Source organism: Gracilinanus agilis, chromosome 5, assembly GCF_016433145.1.
Source record: "Gracilinanus agilis isolate LMUSP501 chromosome 5, AgileGrace, whole genome shotgun sequence".
In the NCBI taxonomy this organism is placed as follows: Eukaryota; Metazoa; Chordata; class Mammalia; order Didelphimorphia; family Didelphidae; genus Gracilinanus; species Gracilinanus agilis.
The window spans coordinates 170,197,117-170,216,211 of NC_058134.1; the positions used below are offsets into that span (position 1 = coordinate 170,197,117).

Below are 19,095 nucleotides of genomic sequence, written 5' to 3' on the forward strand. Positions count from 1 at the left end.
TCTCTCTCTCTCTCTCTCTCTCTCTCTCTCTCTCTCTCTCTCCAAAAATGCTCTTATATATGTGTGTGTGTATGTAATTTAAAATTTTTACTTTAACATTATATATGCATATAACTTTTTTTATAATTTCCAAAGGAATTAAATTACATTATCTTTCATCAGATGAAAGGATATTGCACTCTTAGAACTACATGAATGCAATCTTAATTGCTTCCAAACATTAAAATCAGATTTTTAAGATAATTTATCCACCCCACACTGAAGGGAGAGAACTAGCTAAAAGAGGGGCAGAGGGAATCTAAGAAATATTAGCCAGGGCATATTTTCATAGCAGTTTAAACCTCCCCCTCCCATTCTCCAATCCACTTCAACTGGGCTAAAGGTAAACTCTGGTTTGCACAGAAAGTTCCTGCAGAAACAGATTTCTTGCTTCTCTTTGTGTTGTAGAGAGAAGAATGGGCTTGACAGGCTTATATTGTTATCTCATGTTGCCTACCCTGAATTAAGGTCATAACAGCCTCCGCCCTTCACAGAGAGGCTTTCTGAGTAGAGGAGTTTCCAAAGCACCAGTTGGAGTCGGGGACGCTTACACATTAGTGGGCAGGAAGTGGAGTCCCAATGGGAGCCTGGGGAATTTGAACGCTTTCCCATTTCAGCACTCTGAGAGGAGGAAGCTCAGTTCAGCACTACTCACAGATGGCTACCGCTTCCTTCTGATTCTTCTTTCCTCCTTTCTCCTCTAAGTGTTCGTCTCTCTCTCTCTCTCTCTCTCTCTCTCTCTCTCTCTCTCTCTCTCTCTCTCTCTCTCTTTCTATTTCCTTTCTCTTCTCTTCTTCTCTCCTCTCTCTCTTTCTCTCCCCCTCTCCCTCTTCCTTTCCTCCAACCTCTCCACCCCCTTGGAGGGAAAAAGTCTGCAAAGCTGAGAGCAATCTGGGAGAATTAAACAAAGGGAAAGGATTGGAAAGAGCTTGTGTTCTTCCTTTTAAGAAACTTGCAGGGAAATCCACACCCATAGTGCCCCCTTTTTTGGCTGAAGATCCATGTGTCTGTGTCTGTTTCAAGCAAGAAAAGGAGGATCATCAAACAGGACATACAGACTGCCCTTGGATAAGAGAAGTGCCCACAGTAGAAGTTAACTGGATCAACCTACTGCTTTCAACTACCACTGTATTTAAACAAAGTTATTTTCTGTTCAGATATTCCAATGGAGACAGTTAGAAAATCTGTACTTCAGAGAGAAGAAATTTTCGGTAGAAGTTCATGATCCACGCAGGTAAGCTGAAAGTTTCCTTTGGCATGTTTGAGTGGATAAGATTTGCATGTCTCCATCAGAATGAAGTATGAATGTTTAGGGCTTAGTGTGTTTCTCTGGTGATAGTGTCCTTGTTCACTTCAGTTAAGAGATGACTGGTTATATCATGTAGACACCAAACTGCAAACCAGCATAGAATAAATAGGGTGAACTTTGTCAATTTGTAAACGTCTCATGTGGTTATAGTGCTGATGCCTCCAGCTCTGGAATGTTTTGACACCCTGTCCTCCCCTAACAAATACAGCATTAAAGTAAATTGAAAGCTAATTCCTTCTTTTAAAAAAGTGCTTTCCAGAGCTTAGCATCTTCTGAGAAATTTCCAGAAATGACAGATATAGCATATACATAATTATAAGCAATCAGAGCAAAAGGAGCACAGAATTGAAGCAATTACTCTGCCAGCTATAGAGTATCAAAGGGCATACTTCCAGACCCAAATTTTCACAATTTGGGAGTTATGCTCTGGTGGGAAAGAAATCTAACTTTTTTCTGCATACCTCTACACCATATTTTACCTCCCACAAATTTTTCCTGGAGATACTAGGTTAAAACAAATGTGCTCATGCTGAGAAAGATGTTTAAAAAAAAAAAAAGAGGGACTCCGTTCAGAATACCATTTTAACCAGTGCTTTGCCTTTCTTTGTCTGCTTACAGTCCGAGGATTGTACACAGCCCACAGCCCACAGTTAGACACCTTAAAAACAGGCCTAGTAACTAAACATAAATCATTTCAGACAGGTCCAGAGTCAGATTTACAACTAAAAGGTAGTTCTAGGGGGACACTGCTAAGATCAGACTCCTGCCAAGAAAAGAAGGTTGATTTTAAATACCATTAACTCTACCCCTTTCCCTTCCCTGCTCTGATGAAAAGAAGTCTGGTACACAACTACACTTCTGCAGGGCCAATGATAAAGTACCACCTCCGGGGAGAAGTGGTAGATTCAGGGCACAGAATGATTATTTTTTGGACATGGCAATGCAGGAATTTTTTTTTTTTTTTTGCCTATACACATTTGTTATAAAGGCTTAATTTTTCCTTTTCCCCCCACTGATGGGGAAGGGAGAAAAAATAAAATTTTCTCAGTTAAAAAAATAAAATTTCATTTTTAAAAAGTCTGGCACATTCTATACATTAGAGCCATTGCCTTCAGGATCTGCCTCCTGTCCCCCTCCTTTCCCCTGAAGGGCCCCTCAAAAGAAATACTGTACTTCCAAAGGATTCTTCTCACTATACTTAGGAAACATTGCCTACAGAGCACAAAGATGTGGCTCATGCAATACAATCTGTACCTGTAGCACACGATAACTCAGCAGGACAGATGTGGTGTTTTAACTCAGTAATCTGCATAAAACAGCTGCTCCAGTTAGAAGCAAGGTCTTATCCTGTGTCTCACAGCTGACAAGAGACCAAAAGCCAAAGGCTCTTTGGAGGTTCCACCTCAGAGGTATATAAGAAGTGAGAGCAAACCATATAATAGGACTTTCTGTAGATGGGGAGGAGACACTAATAACAGTTGGGGCATGTGTCCTATGTTTGGAAAATGCTGCCACAGTAGGGAGGAGTCAGGATTGCTCAAAGGGAGAGAAAGAAGCAAATTTGGGAGAGAATATCCTATACTAGGAGGAATTAGCAGAATTCCAGTTATTTGTCCAGAGCAATAAAGAGAAAGTAAAAGCATAGGGCTCTAAATGAAGGATAGGAAAAATAAGTGTAAAAAAATAGAAATTAATTTTAAAAAATTTAGTCCACTGCCCCTTTCTCAGTTTCCCCCAGCAGTCAAAATAGTACCACCATATTTTTTCATTCTACTTCACAGAGATGTAGGAAAGGAAAGGAAATCCTCTGAACATATATATTAGAAATTTTAAGCCTTTAAATGGAAAGCAGTAGATCAATCATTTTATTGAGGATCCTCTTATGTTCAAGGCACTGAAGGAAACAACCATGCCACTTACTAGACCTCAAGCTTCCTCATCTGTAAAATGATGCAGTTAAGTCAGATTCCTTCTAGCATCCTTTCCTATTATAGACCTATAATCCTTCTTTACAAAGAAATATAAAAAATGGATTTCTACCCTCAAGGAAGTTAGACATACAAATACCAAAAGATAACCTTAGAACCATTCACAGAACAATAGAAGGCAGTATGTGATGAATGTCTTCTGGGTGTTATTAGGAGATTCAGAGAAGAAATAGATTATCTTGGGCTGGGATGGCAAGATAAACCCCACCAAGGGAAAAAAAAATTGAGGTGGAGCTTCAAGGATGCTTATAATTTAGATCTTCAACTAGGAAGGGAGGTGGGATTGCAGGAGGTCACAGACGTTGGATGAATATTCTTAGTCTGTGAATTAGGATAGGGGAAGAAGAGGGCTAGAGAGAGGTGCATTCCAGTTGAGTGGATACAAACTTTAAGCTAGCCATATTCTTTAGTAGGCAAAGAAAGCATATGGTGCAAGAAGCACCCAAGGAAGATAGTTCCCCCAGTGTTAAATATATTTGTCATCCCAATTCTTGATATATTGTTTTATTTGGGGTACAGAAGATTAATCTAATTGACCACATTTAATGATGATAATGAGTTCTCAATGCCCTTAACTCCTCATACTTATCTAATAAGAATGAGGAAGGAAGACAACTGAGTGTGAGGATAGGAAACGTCAGCTATAATCATTTAATTAAAATGCAATCAGTGAGAAATTGCAATTTACAAGAAAATAATTCACTATAGCTGATGGTTTCTGAATTGGATCAGTCACACATTTACTCACAGCCTTTCCCTCCTCAGTACTCATGCTCATAATGATTATCTTTTCAATACAGAACACAGAAGATCCTGTCTAATTGCTGGGGGGGGTGGAAGGGACCGCGGCTCCATGCCTAACTCCTGGTTCTATGGCCTTCCAGATTTGTCAGATATTCAGGTTATAAGAACTAGGGAGGGCAGAAGAAAACATGCTTTTCAGGAGGACCTGAATTAGGGAAAGAATGTGGATCTACTCAGACCTGGTAGTCTCTTAATTTTTCTCACTATCCTTCTGAGAAAAATTCTGATCCCTACACAAGCTATTTTACAACTTTCACTGTCTTAATTTTCAAACTTCTTCCCCTCCAACTCCCTGCCCTGATTTCAGTTTTGCTAAAGAGAAGAATAAGAGTTGAAATCATCCCAGTTCCAATAGCTATTATGGGAGCCAAGTCCTTGGTTGGCAGTTTCGTTTTTAAATCTCTAAGTGTTTTGTTGTATGTGGTTCCCTCCCTCCCCTCTTTTTCTGGCCCTATTTCAACCTGCAACTCTTTGCTCATTCACATGCTTATTTTTACCTCTAGAGATCTTTCATTTGAACCAAAGCAACAACACAAATCATACACACATGGAATTAGGACTATTAATTGACACCAAATTTTGCTTTTTCAATAAAAAAGTGAGTATTCAGGAAGGGGAGCTGAGTAGAAAATTAAATCTATAACCCAAATAAACAAGAAAAAGAAGGAAGCAATATTGAATTTTCCTCAAGGGAAATGTTGACTATCCTACATATTATTAATATTTCCTAAAAACCAAACATAATAGTCTATCTTCGTTACCCTAAGATCTTTTAGTTTACTGATCTTAGAGAAATCACATTCCTTCATTCTCCTGAATATCTCTTGATAAACCTTAAGTCCTTTATCAGTGTCCTAACTCCATTTTCCTCTAACTTCATACTAATCTCTGTGCGTGTGTGTGTCTCTCTCTGTGTGTCTCTCTCTGTCTCTCTGTCTGTCTGTCTCTCTCACATGCCACTTTCCAAAGCTAAAATTCCATTTTCATAATCAGTCTACCATTACCATGTACCTCCTGACCCTCACTAAAGTAGCCAGATAGCCTCAATTTATTAAGAGAGACTTCCTTCCCTTCTTGGAAAACATTGGCCTTTCTTCTTTTTTTTTTTTTTTTTTTTTTTTTTTTTTGCAGCTAATTAAATGAAAAGCCTGTGGTTTCCAGTTTCGTTTTGGAAATCTAGCTGTCTTCTTTCCTCTTTACTCCATGCTGAAATAATTGATACGTAATGGGAGGACAGAATAGGGGAATTCCACTCTATCATCCATTGCCCTTGTTGTCATCTTGCCTTTCTTTTTGCCTTAGTCATATCATCTGTAAGATAATGGGTATAGTCCAGATCAGCAGTTCTCAAATTTTAGGTCTCAGAACCCCCTTACACTCTTAAAAATCATCAAAGATGCTAAAGATTTTTGGTGTAGGTGAGTAATGTAAATAACATATTAACCTTATGAAAGTAGTTTTGACCTTGAGGACCTCCTAAAAAGGTACTGGGGACCCACAGGGGTATGATAAGGACCACAGTTTGAGAACAATTGGTCTAGATGATCTCTAAGGCTCCTTCCAGCTCCAACAACCTTTGCTTCCCTCTAACTGCTCTCCACCTCAACAGCCAGACTTCAGATTGATAATTAGCATTTCCCATGGTGGATTGAGCCTAAGGTGATAGAAAAAAGCATGACTGAGTCAGGAGCTCTGACCTCCAAGGATTAGGAAATAATTTACCTGTATGTCACCAGAGACCTTGTTGTCAATTAATTCACAGTTTTTCTTGAATAGAAGGAGGCTTTTATTCCCTCAACAAGTTGGGCCTTTTCAACAATCAAGTACCAGTCATGAAAGGCCACTTGGACCCATCTATGACCCAGCAAGGCAGGGACTTGGCAGCAGCCTGAACCCTAAGGAGTCAGGACTCCCAAAAGGGACCATTGTTGATTTGTCTCCAAAGTGTGTGTGTGTGTGTGTGTGTGTGTGTGTGTGTGTGTGTGTGTGTGTGTGTATATGTGTGCGTGCATTCTGATAAGTCACATTTTTACCAGCAGGCATTGTACTTAGCACTATAAAATCTCATCACTGATTTACTTACTGACCCTGAAAGTAACAGTAGCATAACGTGTTCCACCTTCTCATTCTGCTTCCCCAGGGCCTCGGTGACTAGGAGGACGTTTGGTCACAGTGGCATTGCAGTGCATACATGGTATGCATGTCCAGCATTAATCAAGTCCATATGGGCTATGGCCATTAGCCAACACCAGTTCTACCTGGACAGAAAGCAGAGTAAGGTAAATCTCTGTTTACACTAAAGATTTCATTTTGTAGCTTTCTCCTAGATAGACCATGTTACTGTCCCTGGAGGTCAGAGGCTGGATGGGTCCCAGGGATCATGAAACTCAGGTATTACAAATTGGACTGGGGCCTGATTTATTCATTACTAGCATAAACTCATGCCAGTCATGGTATTCTCTGTTTTTCTGGGCTGCGGATAGATGGAATAAAAGCAGAATTTGCCAAGAGACCAATTCCTTCCAAGGTGCCAGAGGGGTTTCCGGCCCACCCACAATCTCATTTGCTCATCCTCCTTCATGCAGTCTGCTAAGACCCATCTGTGGCATCCTGACCCTCTCTCAAACCACTGGGGAACTCACCTCCAAGCAAACAGGAAAACTCTTTTAACTAGTATTTTATTTCATAGCAAATTGTTTTCTTCTTTCTAGAGGGGAGAGAAGTAGTCACCTTTCTCAGTTAATAGATAGACAACACCTAACTGTTTAGGATAATTGCTTTGAACCCTCCAGGCTTTTCCAAGGGCCAGCTTCATGAAATATGTAGACATACTCACACGCACAATTATAAAAAGGAAAAAAAAGTAATGATGACCTTCTTCAAGATGGGTCCCAGGGCCTCAGAAATGTGTAAATAATCATCTTCCTTAGGATTTCTGTGGTTCCCTTAGACACATCAGGAGTTCTCATGGGCTAATGGATAGGTGGGTGATAGCCCTCTTGTTCACACACACAAATATATCAACACCCCCTCTTTCCTACTGTTTCACCTCCCCCCCTTTCATGTTTCCCCCATCAGGAGCCACTCCTACTCATTATCCCTCTGGAATAAAAGTATATCAAGAAAGGCTCTGCCCCTTTCTCAGGATCTCACTCCCCTGGCAGAGAGGGGGTGGGAATATCTAATGAGCAGACTTGGCAGCCCAGCTGGCTGATACCACTGATCTCTTGGGGAGTTTTCTCTCCTGTGATGGAAGTTTCTATAGTGGGTGTGGGAGGGCTCTAACTTTAACCAACTCAGAGTTTTATTAACCCAGTGTAACTCTGCTTGGGGATTTTCTCTTTTTCTTTATCTTTCCTTTTATCTTTTTTCATCTTATCTTTTCTTTATCTTTTCCTGGTGATTTTTTTTTCTCTTTTTCTAAGGGTGTGTGGGAAAGGAGAGAGAGAGAGAGATAAGGATAAAAGCAAATTAATACATAAGGTATAGAATAGCTTTCCACTAGGATCTATCTATCATGCAGAATAACCAGGAGATGACTACCATTTTTTTCCTTTCCACCCCATTTTTAGTAGTTTCTGTATTCCTACCACCTTCTTGGCACTGGTACTTTCTTGGCATTGGTTAGTTTCAAATGAGGCAGGGACAAAACTTCACCAGCCCCCCACCTTTGGCATTTTATACTTTGCTTTGTACTGTTAAAATGCACCAGGACTGTAGTATTTTCTGGTTATGATTTATATTGGTACAAGAATTTGAGACTTTATTTGATATAATAAAATGAAATTGTGCCCAAGTGTCTTAACTAGTTATGTATTGCACATGTTGAATGGATATGTTTTGTCGAAATTGCCAGTAAGAACAGTTGGGAGCAACTAGGTGGCACAGTTAATAGAGCACCAGGCCTGGAGTTGGGATGACCTGGGTTCAAATAAAGCCTCACACACACTTCCTAGCTGTGTGACCCTAGGCAAGTCACATAACCTTGTTAGCATAGCCTTTACCCTTTTGTCTTAGGATTGTTACTAAGATAGAAAGAGTTTAAAAAAAAAAATAAAAGAACAGTTTGAAGGCAAAACCTTTAAATATTGATTTGATGATTCTAGTGCAGTTGATGGGCAAACTTTTTAAGGAGGGGGCCAAAGGAAAGGAAATGCTCATCTGTCAGTCTGTTTCTAAGGCAACTCTTTTGAAGTTTCATGGTATTGTATCCTACTCATTGTATTCGTCAGACTAGGAAGAATGTCGACTGGGCAGGATAGAACATTTCAGGGGGCCCATCTGGCCCACTGGCTGTAGTTTCCCCATCACTGTTCTAGTGTTTAAGAACCTGGGTTCAGATCCTACCATTGGCACTAATACCTGTGTGATCTTGGGTAAGACCTTTTATAACCTTCCTAGGCTGAAGTTTCCTCATCTGGACAGTGAAGGGGTTGGATTAGATGACTTCTAAGGTCCCTTCAAACCCAAGATCTATGATCCTTTGTTAAAAGACATATATGTTTATCAATATGATAGACAGATGGCTCAGTAATCCTCTAGTACAGATTCCCAAAGTGGACGCCACTGCCCCCTGGTGGGTGCTGCAGCGATCCAGGGAAGTGGTGATGGCCACAGGTACATTTATCTTTCCTAATAATTGCTATTAAAATTTTTTTTAAAATTTATTTCCAGTGGGCTGAGTAATATTTTTTCTGGAAAGGGGGTGGTAGGCCAAAAAAGTTTGGGAACCACTGCTCTAGAACACAGACATTATTCCATCTTGAGGTAATGAATTTAAAAGGGGAGAAATACTATTTGGCTTCATAGCAAATAATTAACAACAATAATAATCTACATGGATGTTGTCCTTTGAGATTTATAAAATACTTTGCTCCTAGTAGCTATGTGAAGTTAGTAGTGCAAAAATTATTTTACTCATTTTATAATCAAGGAAAGAGTGATAGTTATGACATCATGAAAAAAGATCTAGAATCTAGATTCTAGATAAAGGCAGGATGATCCAAGTTCAAATTCTGTATGTGAAAACTACCAGCTCCCTTACCCTGGGAAGACACTTTATACAGTGCCTCTAAAAGCTGTAAGTTGCATAAGAATTTCTTATTGGTAGAAGTATCCTTACTGGGTGGCATGCTTCAGCCCCATACCACTCCACTGAAATCCCAGGGGTGAGCACAACTACCCTCAACCCCTGCAAAATGAGAAAGCTCAGTCTCAGAGAGGTGAAGACACTAGAGCAAGATCACACAGGAAATCCTGAAAGTGGGATCTGAACTTAGACTGCAGGGTTCCCAGTCTAGGATACTACAGCACAGCCTAATGATACACTTCCCACTCTACCAACATGCCTGCCTCAGTGTTACTGGTGCATTGGCTGAGTGATCACATAAAGACTCTACCTTGTGTCTGTCCTGAGAGAAGTATTTTTACACAGAAAGATCATATAATAGTATCAACGGTTATAGTATAATCACATTATATATTACTTTGTAATACTGTATCAGTGCTGCGATAGCAGTCAGTTAAGCAGCCATACCAAATTTCAGCATCGACAAGGAGGTCCCGAGCATCCCTCAATCTCACCATCCAGTCTTCAGCCTGTCAGGGCTGGGGGGCGCATGTCCTCTGATGGATGCAGTGGCTGCTCACAAGGGCCAGGTCCCCTTCTATTATCCACCAGAGTCCATTCTTTGGCATATAGAGTGTCAGGGGTGACGTACAACATCTGGGAGTCAGAACTCTGGGCAAGTGTCTTTTACTACCTTGTTGACTTTGCTCTCTCCATCTGGGGAATAGGAGAGAAAATCGCTGCCCTTATCCAGTAAGTGCATACTAAAATGAGACCAGTATGGGGAAACTGCTATGCAAATTGCTACCATAGTCATGTTAGTTAAATGAGTGAAAGCTCCCCAATTTAAACTGAGGTAAAATGTCCCCTTAGGGGAAGCATATCAATCTTCAACCAAGGAATGAATAATATGCATACATATGCATGGAATGTATGAATAGTATGTGTGTGTGTGTGTGTGTGTGTGTGTGTGTGTGTGTATGAGAGAGAGAGAGAGAGAGAGAGAGAGAAGGAGAGAGAGAGAGAAGGAGAGAGAAGGAGAGAGAGAGAGAGAGAGAGAGAGAGAAAGAGAGAGAGAGATAGTGAGAGAGATAGTATGTGTGAGTATGTGTGTGCATGCGTGCACATGTGCCCACACACAGGGCCAGTTAGATGACACAATGGTTAGAGTGCCTGATCTGGAGTCAAGAAGACAGCCTCCTGAGTTCAAATCTGGCCTCAGACACTTACTAGCTGAGTGAACCTTGGGCAAATCATTTAACCCTGTTGGCATTAGTTTCCTCATCTGTAAAATGAACTGGAGAAGGAAATGGCAACCCACTCTAGTATGTTTGCCAAGAAAACCCCAAATGGGATCATAAAGACTCAGGAATGACTAAAAAATAACTGACAAACAATATGTACACACACACATGTACACACAGAGCTAAGCTTCTTCCTGGTGAGTAGATATATCTCTAAATTAATTATATCTCAGTAATTTAGGACTGGATACTTTAGAAATGTTTTAGAACAGCTCATGTTGGCTAATATATTGGCGATTGCATTATACTCTGCTTTACAGTACCATGTCACCCCTTCTTTTCTCCAAAGTCATTTAGCAGGGCCTTCCACATTTTTACCAACTCCAGAGAAAAGTGCTGTCTAGTGATCTGAGCAAATAGTTCCCCAAAAAGTAGTCCAAAAAGTTCATATTCTTTCCCTGATTTGAACTGCTTTCTCTTTTGTTAAGCTTGTATATATATCTCATATACATGCATGTTGCATGCCTGTCCTTCCCTCTCTGTCTTCCCTTCCCCTCTCATACCACCCTTCTCTTATACACACAGAAGCACATGCATGCACACACATTTGTGCACACGTGGATTTGCACTTTATTAGTTTTTCCAACTTTTATATTTAAAGACCCATTTTGTGGGCATTGGGGGAAGGAAAGAAATGGCGGACTAAGTATAATTTTTTTTCCTTAAACTTTTACCTTCTGCCTTCGGATTAACACTGTGTATTAGTTCCAAGGCAGAAGAGTGGTAAGGGCTAGGCAATGGGGGTTAAACAACTTGATCAAGGTCACATAGCCAGGAAGTGTTTTACCAGATTCAAACCCAGGACCTATAGATCTCTAGGCCTGGTTCTCAAACCACTGAGCCACCTAGCTATTCCTGATTAAATATAAGTTGATAAATGTCTATGAAATCCTTTGAGAATAAGAATCATTGAACTTTAGAAATATTCTTTGCAATTAGTAATGGAGCCACTTTACCTCAGAGATCAGAAATGTTGAACAAGGTAGTTGACACTACTCAAATTTGAAAAAATATTATATCTTTATGTCAAGAAAGGTGTTGCTGTCTTCAGATGAAAATATTCTAAAATACAAATTGCTTAAAAATCTAAAAGTAACAGAGAAAGGTGACAACTTGCCTTGATAGAAGGACCTTCCTCACATGGGAGTTTCCTGTTCTAATGAATTTACAATCCCCCTCCCTGACATTTAAAGAGCTAGTTTTCCCCGAAACCCAATAACAATCTTCCTTGAGATAGCAGATAATTGAAGGCTCCTTTCTTTTTTACAAAGATAAGATGGATTTCTTCATTTGGTCCAAGACCAGGAGTCAAAAGAAATTTAGGTCTTGCCTGCATGAGCTTGATACCTAGCACTAGAGGGCATCAGGACAGATAGACCTATTTCCTTTATCTATAGGAACACCCCCATCCTCCATCCCCCAGTTCTGCTAGTATTCCAACCAGCCTAACTTGGTCATTGTCATATTTCCATTCCAAACCAAACCAGGTCTAAAGTCTTCATTACTGGATTCTTGCTGCCCTTTTTCAGGCTCACACATTTAAGATTGTATTTTCTACATCTCCTGTCCCAGAGTGAAAGTATTTCACAGCACACACACACACACACACACAACCATATGTGTATATTGCTGGTGAGAGGCAATCATCCATGGTTTTCCCTGTGGACACTTTAGCTTCAGGTTTAGCCACATGAATGTAAAGTCATTCAGTAAATTAGTGGCCAATCTGGAGCTCACGTCTTTTGGTGCTGTTAGCTCCTGGACTTTCCATCTCTCTCCTGGATAACTAAATGCTAGGTATGGGTTTGTTTTTCTTTTTATCCCCATGAGCTTGTATAAAAGGAGAGCTGCTGCCAGAAGAGAAGCAAGATTTCTCCAGGCACAATCTGAGCTTGTTCAGAGATAGGGCTCATCCAGATGGGTGCTGTTGATATTCCATGTCAAAATGAAATAGAAGGCCTTTCCTGTTTTCTCCTCCAGACCCAAATCCTGTGAGAGGGCTCTGGCAGCTATGATTATTTTAGGGAAGAAGGAAGCACCACCTCGAGAAAAGAGCAAGGAAAATTGCTGAGGGCAGGAAGGAATAGTAACGAGAGGAAAGATTCACAGAGTAGAAGGAAGAGAAGGAAGATGGTTCATCCCTAAGTGAACAAAACAAGCAGCAGGTCTCAGCATTTCCTTTATCTCCTAGGCTTTTATCCTGTCAACCTCTCCTGGCATTCACTGGCTGAAGCTCTAATTTAAATTTTACTCCTGAGCTCAGTCAAAGCTGAGATAACAGGATAGATGTCCAGACCGTGTCTGCAGCACCCATGTGCCTTGCTGGCCAAATAGAGAAAGCAGCATTAGAATGAGCAGGAACAGGGACCCCCAGCATGAGACTAGGAAAAAAAATCATTTTTTCTCCCTTCGCAATGTTTCCTTGACCCCTCCACCTGTGCTCTCCTGTGTAGAGGGGAGGCCATGGCACTTATCCATGCTGGGGAAGACTATTAATTATTACTCACTTGGTAAGGTTCTTTAGAGCCTCCATTGTGACTTTGAGCTGGACTACATTAGTGGAACCAACCTGTGATGTCATTGGTACAAGGAACTCCATGTAAGAAAACTTGCTTTGTTGATTCTACCAATGAAGGACAGCCCTACTCTGCAACTTCTCATATTAGAGAGTTACCTAGAGCAATGAGAGTTGGAATGACTTTCCCAGGGTCACACAGCCAGTTTGTATCAGAGGCAGGTCTTGATTCCAAGTCTTCCTGGCTTCAAGTGCAGCTCTCTATCTGCTTGTCTCATACCACCTTAAACATGTATATAAATTATATTTAAATACCAAACACTGGTTAATGACTACAGCTGAGAAGAACAACTATCAAATTTGTCGATTGCAATTACAATTATGTTTGCTAAAGGTAATTTTTTGAATAAAGCCCATTGCCTTGATTACTGTCCTCAGAATTTGGACCCCAGCTAGGAAATGAAAATTGTAAACTTCAGACATATTTATGGGAATACAAGACATTTTTAGTTGCCAAAATCAGTAAACAAAGATGATATCTTAATGACCTTCGGGGCTAAGTGTTTACACATAGCACATTTTTGGTTATCCCTGTTGCAATCAGCCTATATTTAACTATATAATAATATAGTAAAAGTAAAATTATTTATAACCTGTGCATTTATTTACATATCTTAGTGTGCTTCCTTTGATATCAAAAGCTTCTTCAAAAGTTTGTATTTCTACTTTTTCTTGGACTCTGAATAGCCCAGGCAAGCATTTATTTATTCCCGAAGTATTCATAAGTTACACACTATAATTCTATGCTAATAATACAGACATAGCTACTAACCATCTAACTACCATTCCCCTAAAATGTCTAAGAATCCTTTTTGGTACTGCATGAATGACAAAATACAGACTTTGAAATCAATTTAAAATTTAGATCCAACTTAAAATGACTTTTATGTCACGAAACATGTCAATCACTCAATCAGTCAGCAAGCATTATGTTATCATGTCAACCCCTGTACTGAATTCAGAGAATACAACATCAAAGCAAGAAGTAAAGAAAAAGTAGTCCCAGCCCTTAAGGAGCTTACAGCCTAAAGCAGTGATGGGCAAACTTTTTAAAGAGGGGGCCAAAGGAAAGGAAATGCTCATCTGTCAGTCTGTTTCTAAGGCAACTCTTTCGAAGTTTCATTGTATTGTATCCTATTCATTGTATTTGTCAGATTAGGAAGAATGTTGAGTGAGACCATATTGCACATAAATAGATATATTCAAGATACATGAGAGGTAGAAACAAGTGGCCTTGGAGAGGAAAATACGAGCAGCTGGGGGATTGGGAAGGAGCCCCTAGAGAAGTCTCCTGTAGATGTTGGCACTTAAGCTGATCTTTGATGGCAGCCAGAAAATCTAAGAGGTACAGATATAGAGAGAGAACATTCCACCATAAAGGAAAGTGAGCACAAAGATACAGAGGTAGGAGATGGGAGTTCCTTGTAGGAAGAACAGGGAGTAGGTCAGTATGGCTGGACTACTGGGCTCATAGAGGCAAGCAGTATGACTGAAGACTAGAAAGGTCAGGTTGTGAGAGTGCCACACAGTGAAGTTTATATTTGCTTCTTGAGATAATAGTAGGCCACTGGGGTTTATTGATGGGGCAGAGGGACATGCTCAGACCTGCTCTTTGGGAAAATCGCACACTTACACAAGTTCTAAAAATCAGTCTCTTTTTCTCCTTGAAGAAGACACATTTAAACAGAGAACTAAAATGATCACAAACTATTTCTAACTCATATTAGAAGTAGCTCCCTTATGTGGATCCTTGCCAGAAGTTTTAGTAATATGTTGCCTAATAGTTGGATCGAAACTATCCAGATTTGAAGTAAAATACTTTGGCTAATAAGACACAATGTCAAATTGTAACAAACAGAGGCGAGTTCCTATTGTTCACATATAGTCCATAAGTGGTAAATGTTTCTCCAAATGTAAGCTGCTCCATAATTACATTTTCCCCCTCTGATTCTAGTCCAAAATCCATGCTGCAAGAAGCCTGAGTGAGATTGCTATTGACCTGACTGAAACAGGAACACTGAAGACTTCAAAGTTAGCCAACATGGGTAGCAAAGGGAAAATTATCAGTGGCAGCAGTGGGAGTCTCCTTTCATCAGGTAAGGACTTTGGTTTGTTCTACTGGGGGGGTATAAAAAATGATACAATTCCATACCATCTGGCAGAGCTAGGTAGGGCTGGGAAACTATAGCTGACAGAACATCCTGGTGTATAGCAGTCAAGAATGGGGCACTTTAAAAAAAAACACAAAGTTGGGAGTAAACTGTGATACTGTGTCACAAATGTCAACAGGTGCAACCAAAAGAAAATTAAGCCTCAGCTGCCAATCAAAGGTTCAGGGTGAGAAGGATGATTTGAAATACAATAGTCTTTTCACCCATACCCTAGAATCAATCAATTAGTCATGCCTCTTGATTGATGGACCCATCCACTGTTAGTAGCATTATCTCTAAACAGAAAGGAAAGTGGGGTGTGTGTGTGTGTGTTTGATTTCATAAATGGAGGAAATGTATTGTCGTAGAACTAATAGAGACCACTTTAGTTCTCTAGGTTGTGAAAAACTTGTTTCTGAAGAGTTCTAAGGCAATATGTTAGACTCCTTGAGTTTCAAAGACTAACTCTGGACCTTTGGCTAGTTACTTCTTCAATAGAAATAATTGTCCCTTCCAATAGAGCTTGTTTGCAAAATGGTCATAGACAAACTTTGATAAATGAAATTACTCAGATGTTAGGTAAAGTTCTTGGCACTGTCAGATTACTCAACCTGAGAAACTGATAGTAAATCACATGGTCATGGCAAAAAAGAAATATTTTAAAGATAAAAACAAAGGACGTAGGAGAATCTACTGCCAAGTACTTTCTGGTCACCATTGATTTACTAATTACCAATCGCATCTTTTCCTTTACTGTGTGGACTTCAGGCTGGGATTTGCTGTGATGGCAATGCCTTTGGGGCAATGGTTGGAAAATCATGTAAGGCAAATTCCAGTGAGGCCAGACTTAGCAGAATTGCTAAGGGCCATGTGCCAATCTTCCCACTGGAAAAATCCAAAAAGTGAGGGTTACTCCACAGGCCATCAGACAAATGCTTGACTGCCCTTTAGAATAATCCAGTCCTGCCTCTGGAATGTTAGAACAAAGAAAGTAGTCTGAAGCCTCAGCCATCTTTTCTAGGCTTTTGTAAGGCCGTTGTTTTTTTTTTTTTTTTAACAATATTTTATTTTTCCCAATTATATGTAAATTTGTAACATTCTGTTTTTTTAGAATGTCATGTTCTAAAACTCATATCACATCTCCTCTTGAGCTAGAGATGAGCAAACCTGCCTGTGTTGGTCTTAGTGATACATGTCAGAAGCATTCAACTTCTCTGAGTGGCTGTTTTAGAGTCATCACATAAATGGGCTATAATGGCTCCACAAAAGTCAGGGGATGACTTACAAAGTTTTCCCTTCCTAGCTGCACTTACCAATGGGAAAGTATGTAGGGGATGTAGAAGAACAAACATGGAGCTTGGGAAAACTAAATTTGAGTGTTGGCTCTGCCACTCAACAACCTGGGCCTCCAAATCTCTGAATCTCTGAATCTCAGCAATAATAGCACATAGACTACCTACCTCACAGACTTACTGTGAGAAAAACACTTCTAAAGTACTATACATCTGTATTATTAAATGTTAGCAGAGGAGTCTGGTTGCACAATCAGTGGATTCCTTTTCTGATTCACAAAATTGATCTTTTGGTCACCCACAAACCTGTCCTCACCTCATTTCCTTCTTCAGCATTACGAACCTAATGCATTTTGTTCCTAAATGTCTGGAGGGGGGTGAAGGTACTTGACTTCACCTTGCAAAGTACTTGAGATCCAAGTCACAGGTTTCCAGTGAGAACTTCATTCTTTTACCTCTAGCTGTCACCATGGGTGGAATCTTCTGCTGAGTATCATAGAGTAAATCAAAAGCTAACAACTGTGTTTGGTTTTTGGAAATAAAATATGCAGGTCTATTGAACAGACAGTGCTGCAAACTAGATCTCAAGTTGGCATCCACATTCCTATCAGTACAGAGCCCTTCTCTGTATCTAGTCCTCTCTTAGCAGCCCTGTTCATTTGTCAACTCTGGATGGATGGATGGATGGATGTACAATGTGCTCATTTCACCATGCTTTCATATCCATTTCAAGATCTGTAAGTGCATTCTGAACTTATTTTTTCAATAATATTTTATTTTTATGATTACCTATAAGGCCTATTTTTAATATTCGTATTTTAAAATCTTGCATTCTAATTTCTCTCCCTCCCTTGTTCTTCTTCCACTCCATGAGATAGTACACAATTTTGAATAGGTTACATGTAAAAGATTTCCCTGTTTGTCCTTGAACATAGTCTTATTAAACTTCAAGAGATGATAGATTTTTTAACTCTGCTTTACTGCACAGACATTTAGCAGAGCTGAAAATAGTACCCAAATGCCTAATTCAGACACTACTGTAGTCTGTTCTCTCTCTGAAATCTCTTGCATTGTCTTATAGCCTTTCTTTTCCTTTTTATTCTTTAAACCTTACCTTCTGTTTTAGTATTATTTTTTTTAAAAACCCCTATCTTCCATCAGAGAATCAATACTCTGTATTGTTGGTTCCAAGGCAGAAACATGGTAAAGACTAGGCCATGGGAGTTAAGTAACTTGCCCAAGGTCACACAGCTAGGAAGTATCTGAGGCTAGATTTCAACCCAGATCTTCCTGACTCCAGGCTTGGTGCTCTATTTACTGGGCTACTTAGCTTTCCCTATGTAGCCTTTCTTCAGAATCTTAGCTATGTCTATAATGGTAGAATAGTATTGCTATGCTGGGCATGTAAACCTACAGTCTCTAGAAGCTTAAATGAAGCAGTTTACTGTCATAAACAGCTTCTATTTTTTAAAATAAGAGAATGTTGTTCCTTCTTAAATAGAAAGCAGTCCATCTATATTGTGGTAATCAATAACATTATTCAGAAGACTGAAAGAATGGATGAAATGTTTACTCAGCAATAATAGCCACCAACATTTACAAAGCACTTGGTCATTTACAAAGAATTTCTATAGATTGCTTCAGTTGAATTGAATGGAATCAAAAAATAAGTTAAAAAATTATTTTGGTTTTGCCCATCCTTTGGATCTGGGGTTTGGGGAGAGAGGATGGGATTGTTCCACAGACCCTTCTTGGGAACTTACAGTCTTATAGAACTTGCCTAAAGCCATTGAGAACTAAATTAACCTGTCCATGATCACACAGCCAGAACATGTCTTCCTGATTCTTAAAGCATGCCATCTAGCCTTTACATTATATTGTCTCTTTGTTTTCTTCATCCTTTGCCTTTAATATAAGGAGTTTCTTGGGTTTTGGCTTGGGTTTTTCTAATTTTAATTCAGAGACAGGAAGGAAGCTTGCAAATACTTAATGGTTTAAGTTTAGGTATTTTAATTCTCCCCAGCCCTTTTCCTTCTCCCTACAACTCTACTGTACTCACTGAGCAAGAGCTTTTTTTTTAATAATTAAAGAAAGGGCTAAGGAGTGAATCATGCACCAAGCTAGTATCAGAGGTAACTGGACCAGATAGCATGTCAAGCCTATCCCACTACTGCATGTCAGAGCCTGAAAAGTGTCTCTTAATATAAGAGATTTCAGATACACTGATAATGAGGCATCTTAGAAGTTTCTGAGGTTAGACCAGTGGGAAGCTGGAGGATTAGCCACCAAACAGGAAACTTATCATCAGACACCAAACAATGAAAGCTTCTTTAAATGATAATAATAATGAGAAACAGCTTCAGACACCCTTGATCTTATCACCAGTCAGATGGGTGCTGCTGATTATAGTTCTTTTTTTCAATAGCTGTCAGTAGCCCTGGTCTTTCCTGAAACTGGAAGATAATAGGAAGATAATAGTTAATAGATAGTCTCAATTCTTATGAACCGATTTCTCAATACCCTTCTCTCTCTCTCTCTCTCTCTCTCTCTCTCTCTCTCTCTCTCT

At 39.7% G+C, this 19,095-nt stretch overlaps 1 protein-coding gene across 2 annotated transcripts in view; it reads left to right on the top strand.

The window, feature by feature from the left end:
- The window catches only part of FRMD4A (FERM domain containing 4A), a 365,617-nt gene that overhangs the window by 297,611 nt on the left and 48,911 nt on the right, over positions 1-19,095 (top strand). For both annotated transcript variants that reach the window (XM_044677278.1, XM_044677277.1), the window contains exons 12-14: positions 1,197-1,273; positions 6,281-6,419; positions 15,042-15,183. In XM_044677278.1, coding sequence (XP_044533213.1) covers positions 1,197-1,273; positions 6,281-6,419; positions 15,042-15,183 — 358 coding nt within the window. The remainder of the gene's footprint in view (positions 1-1,196; positions 1,274-6,280; positions 6,420-15,041; positions 15,184-19,095) is intronic.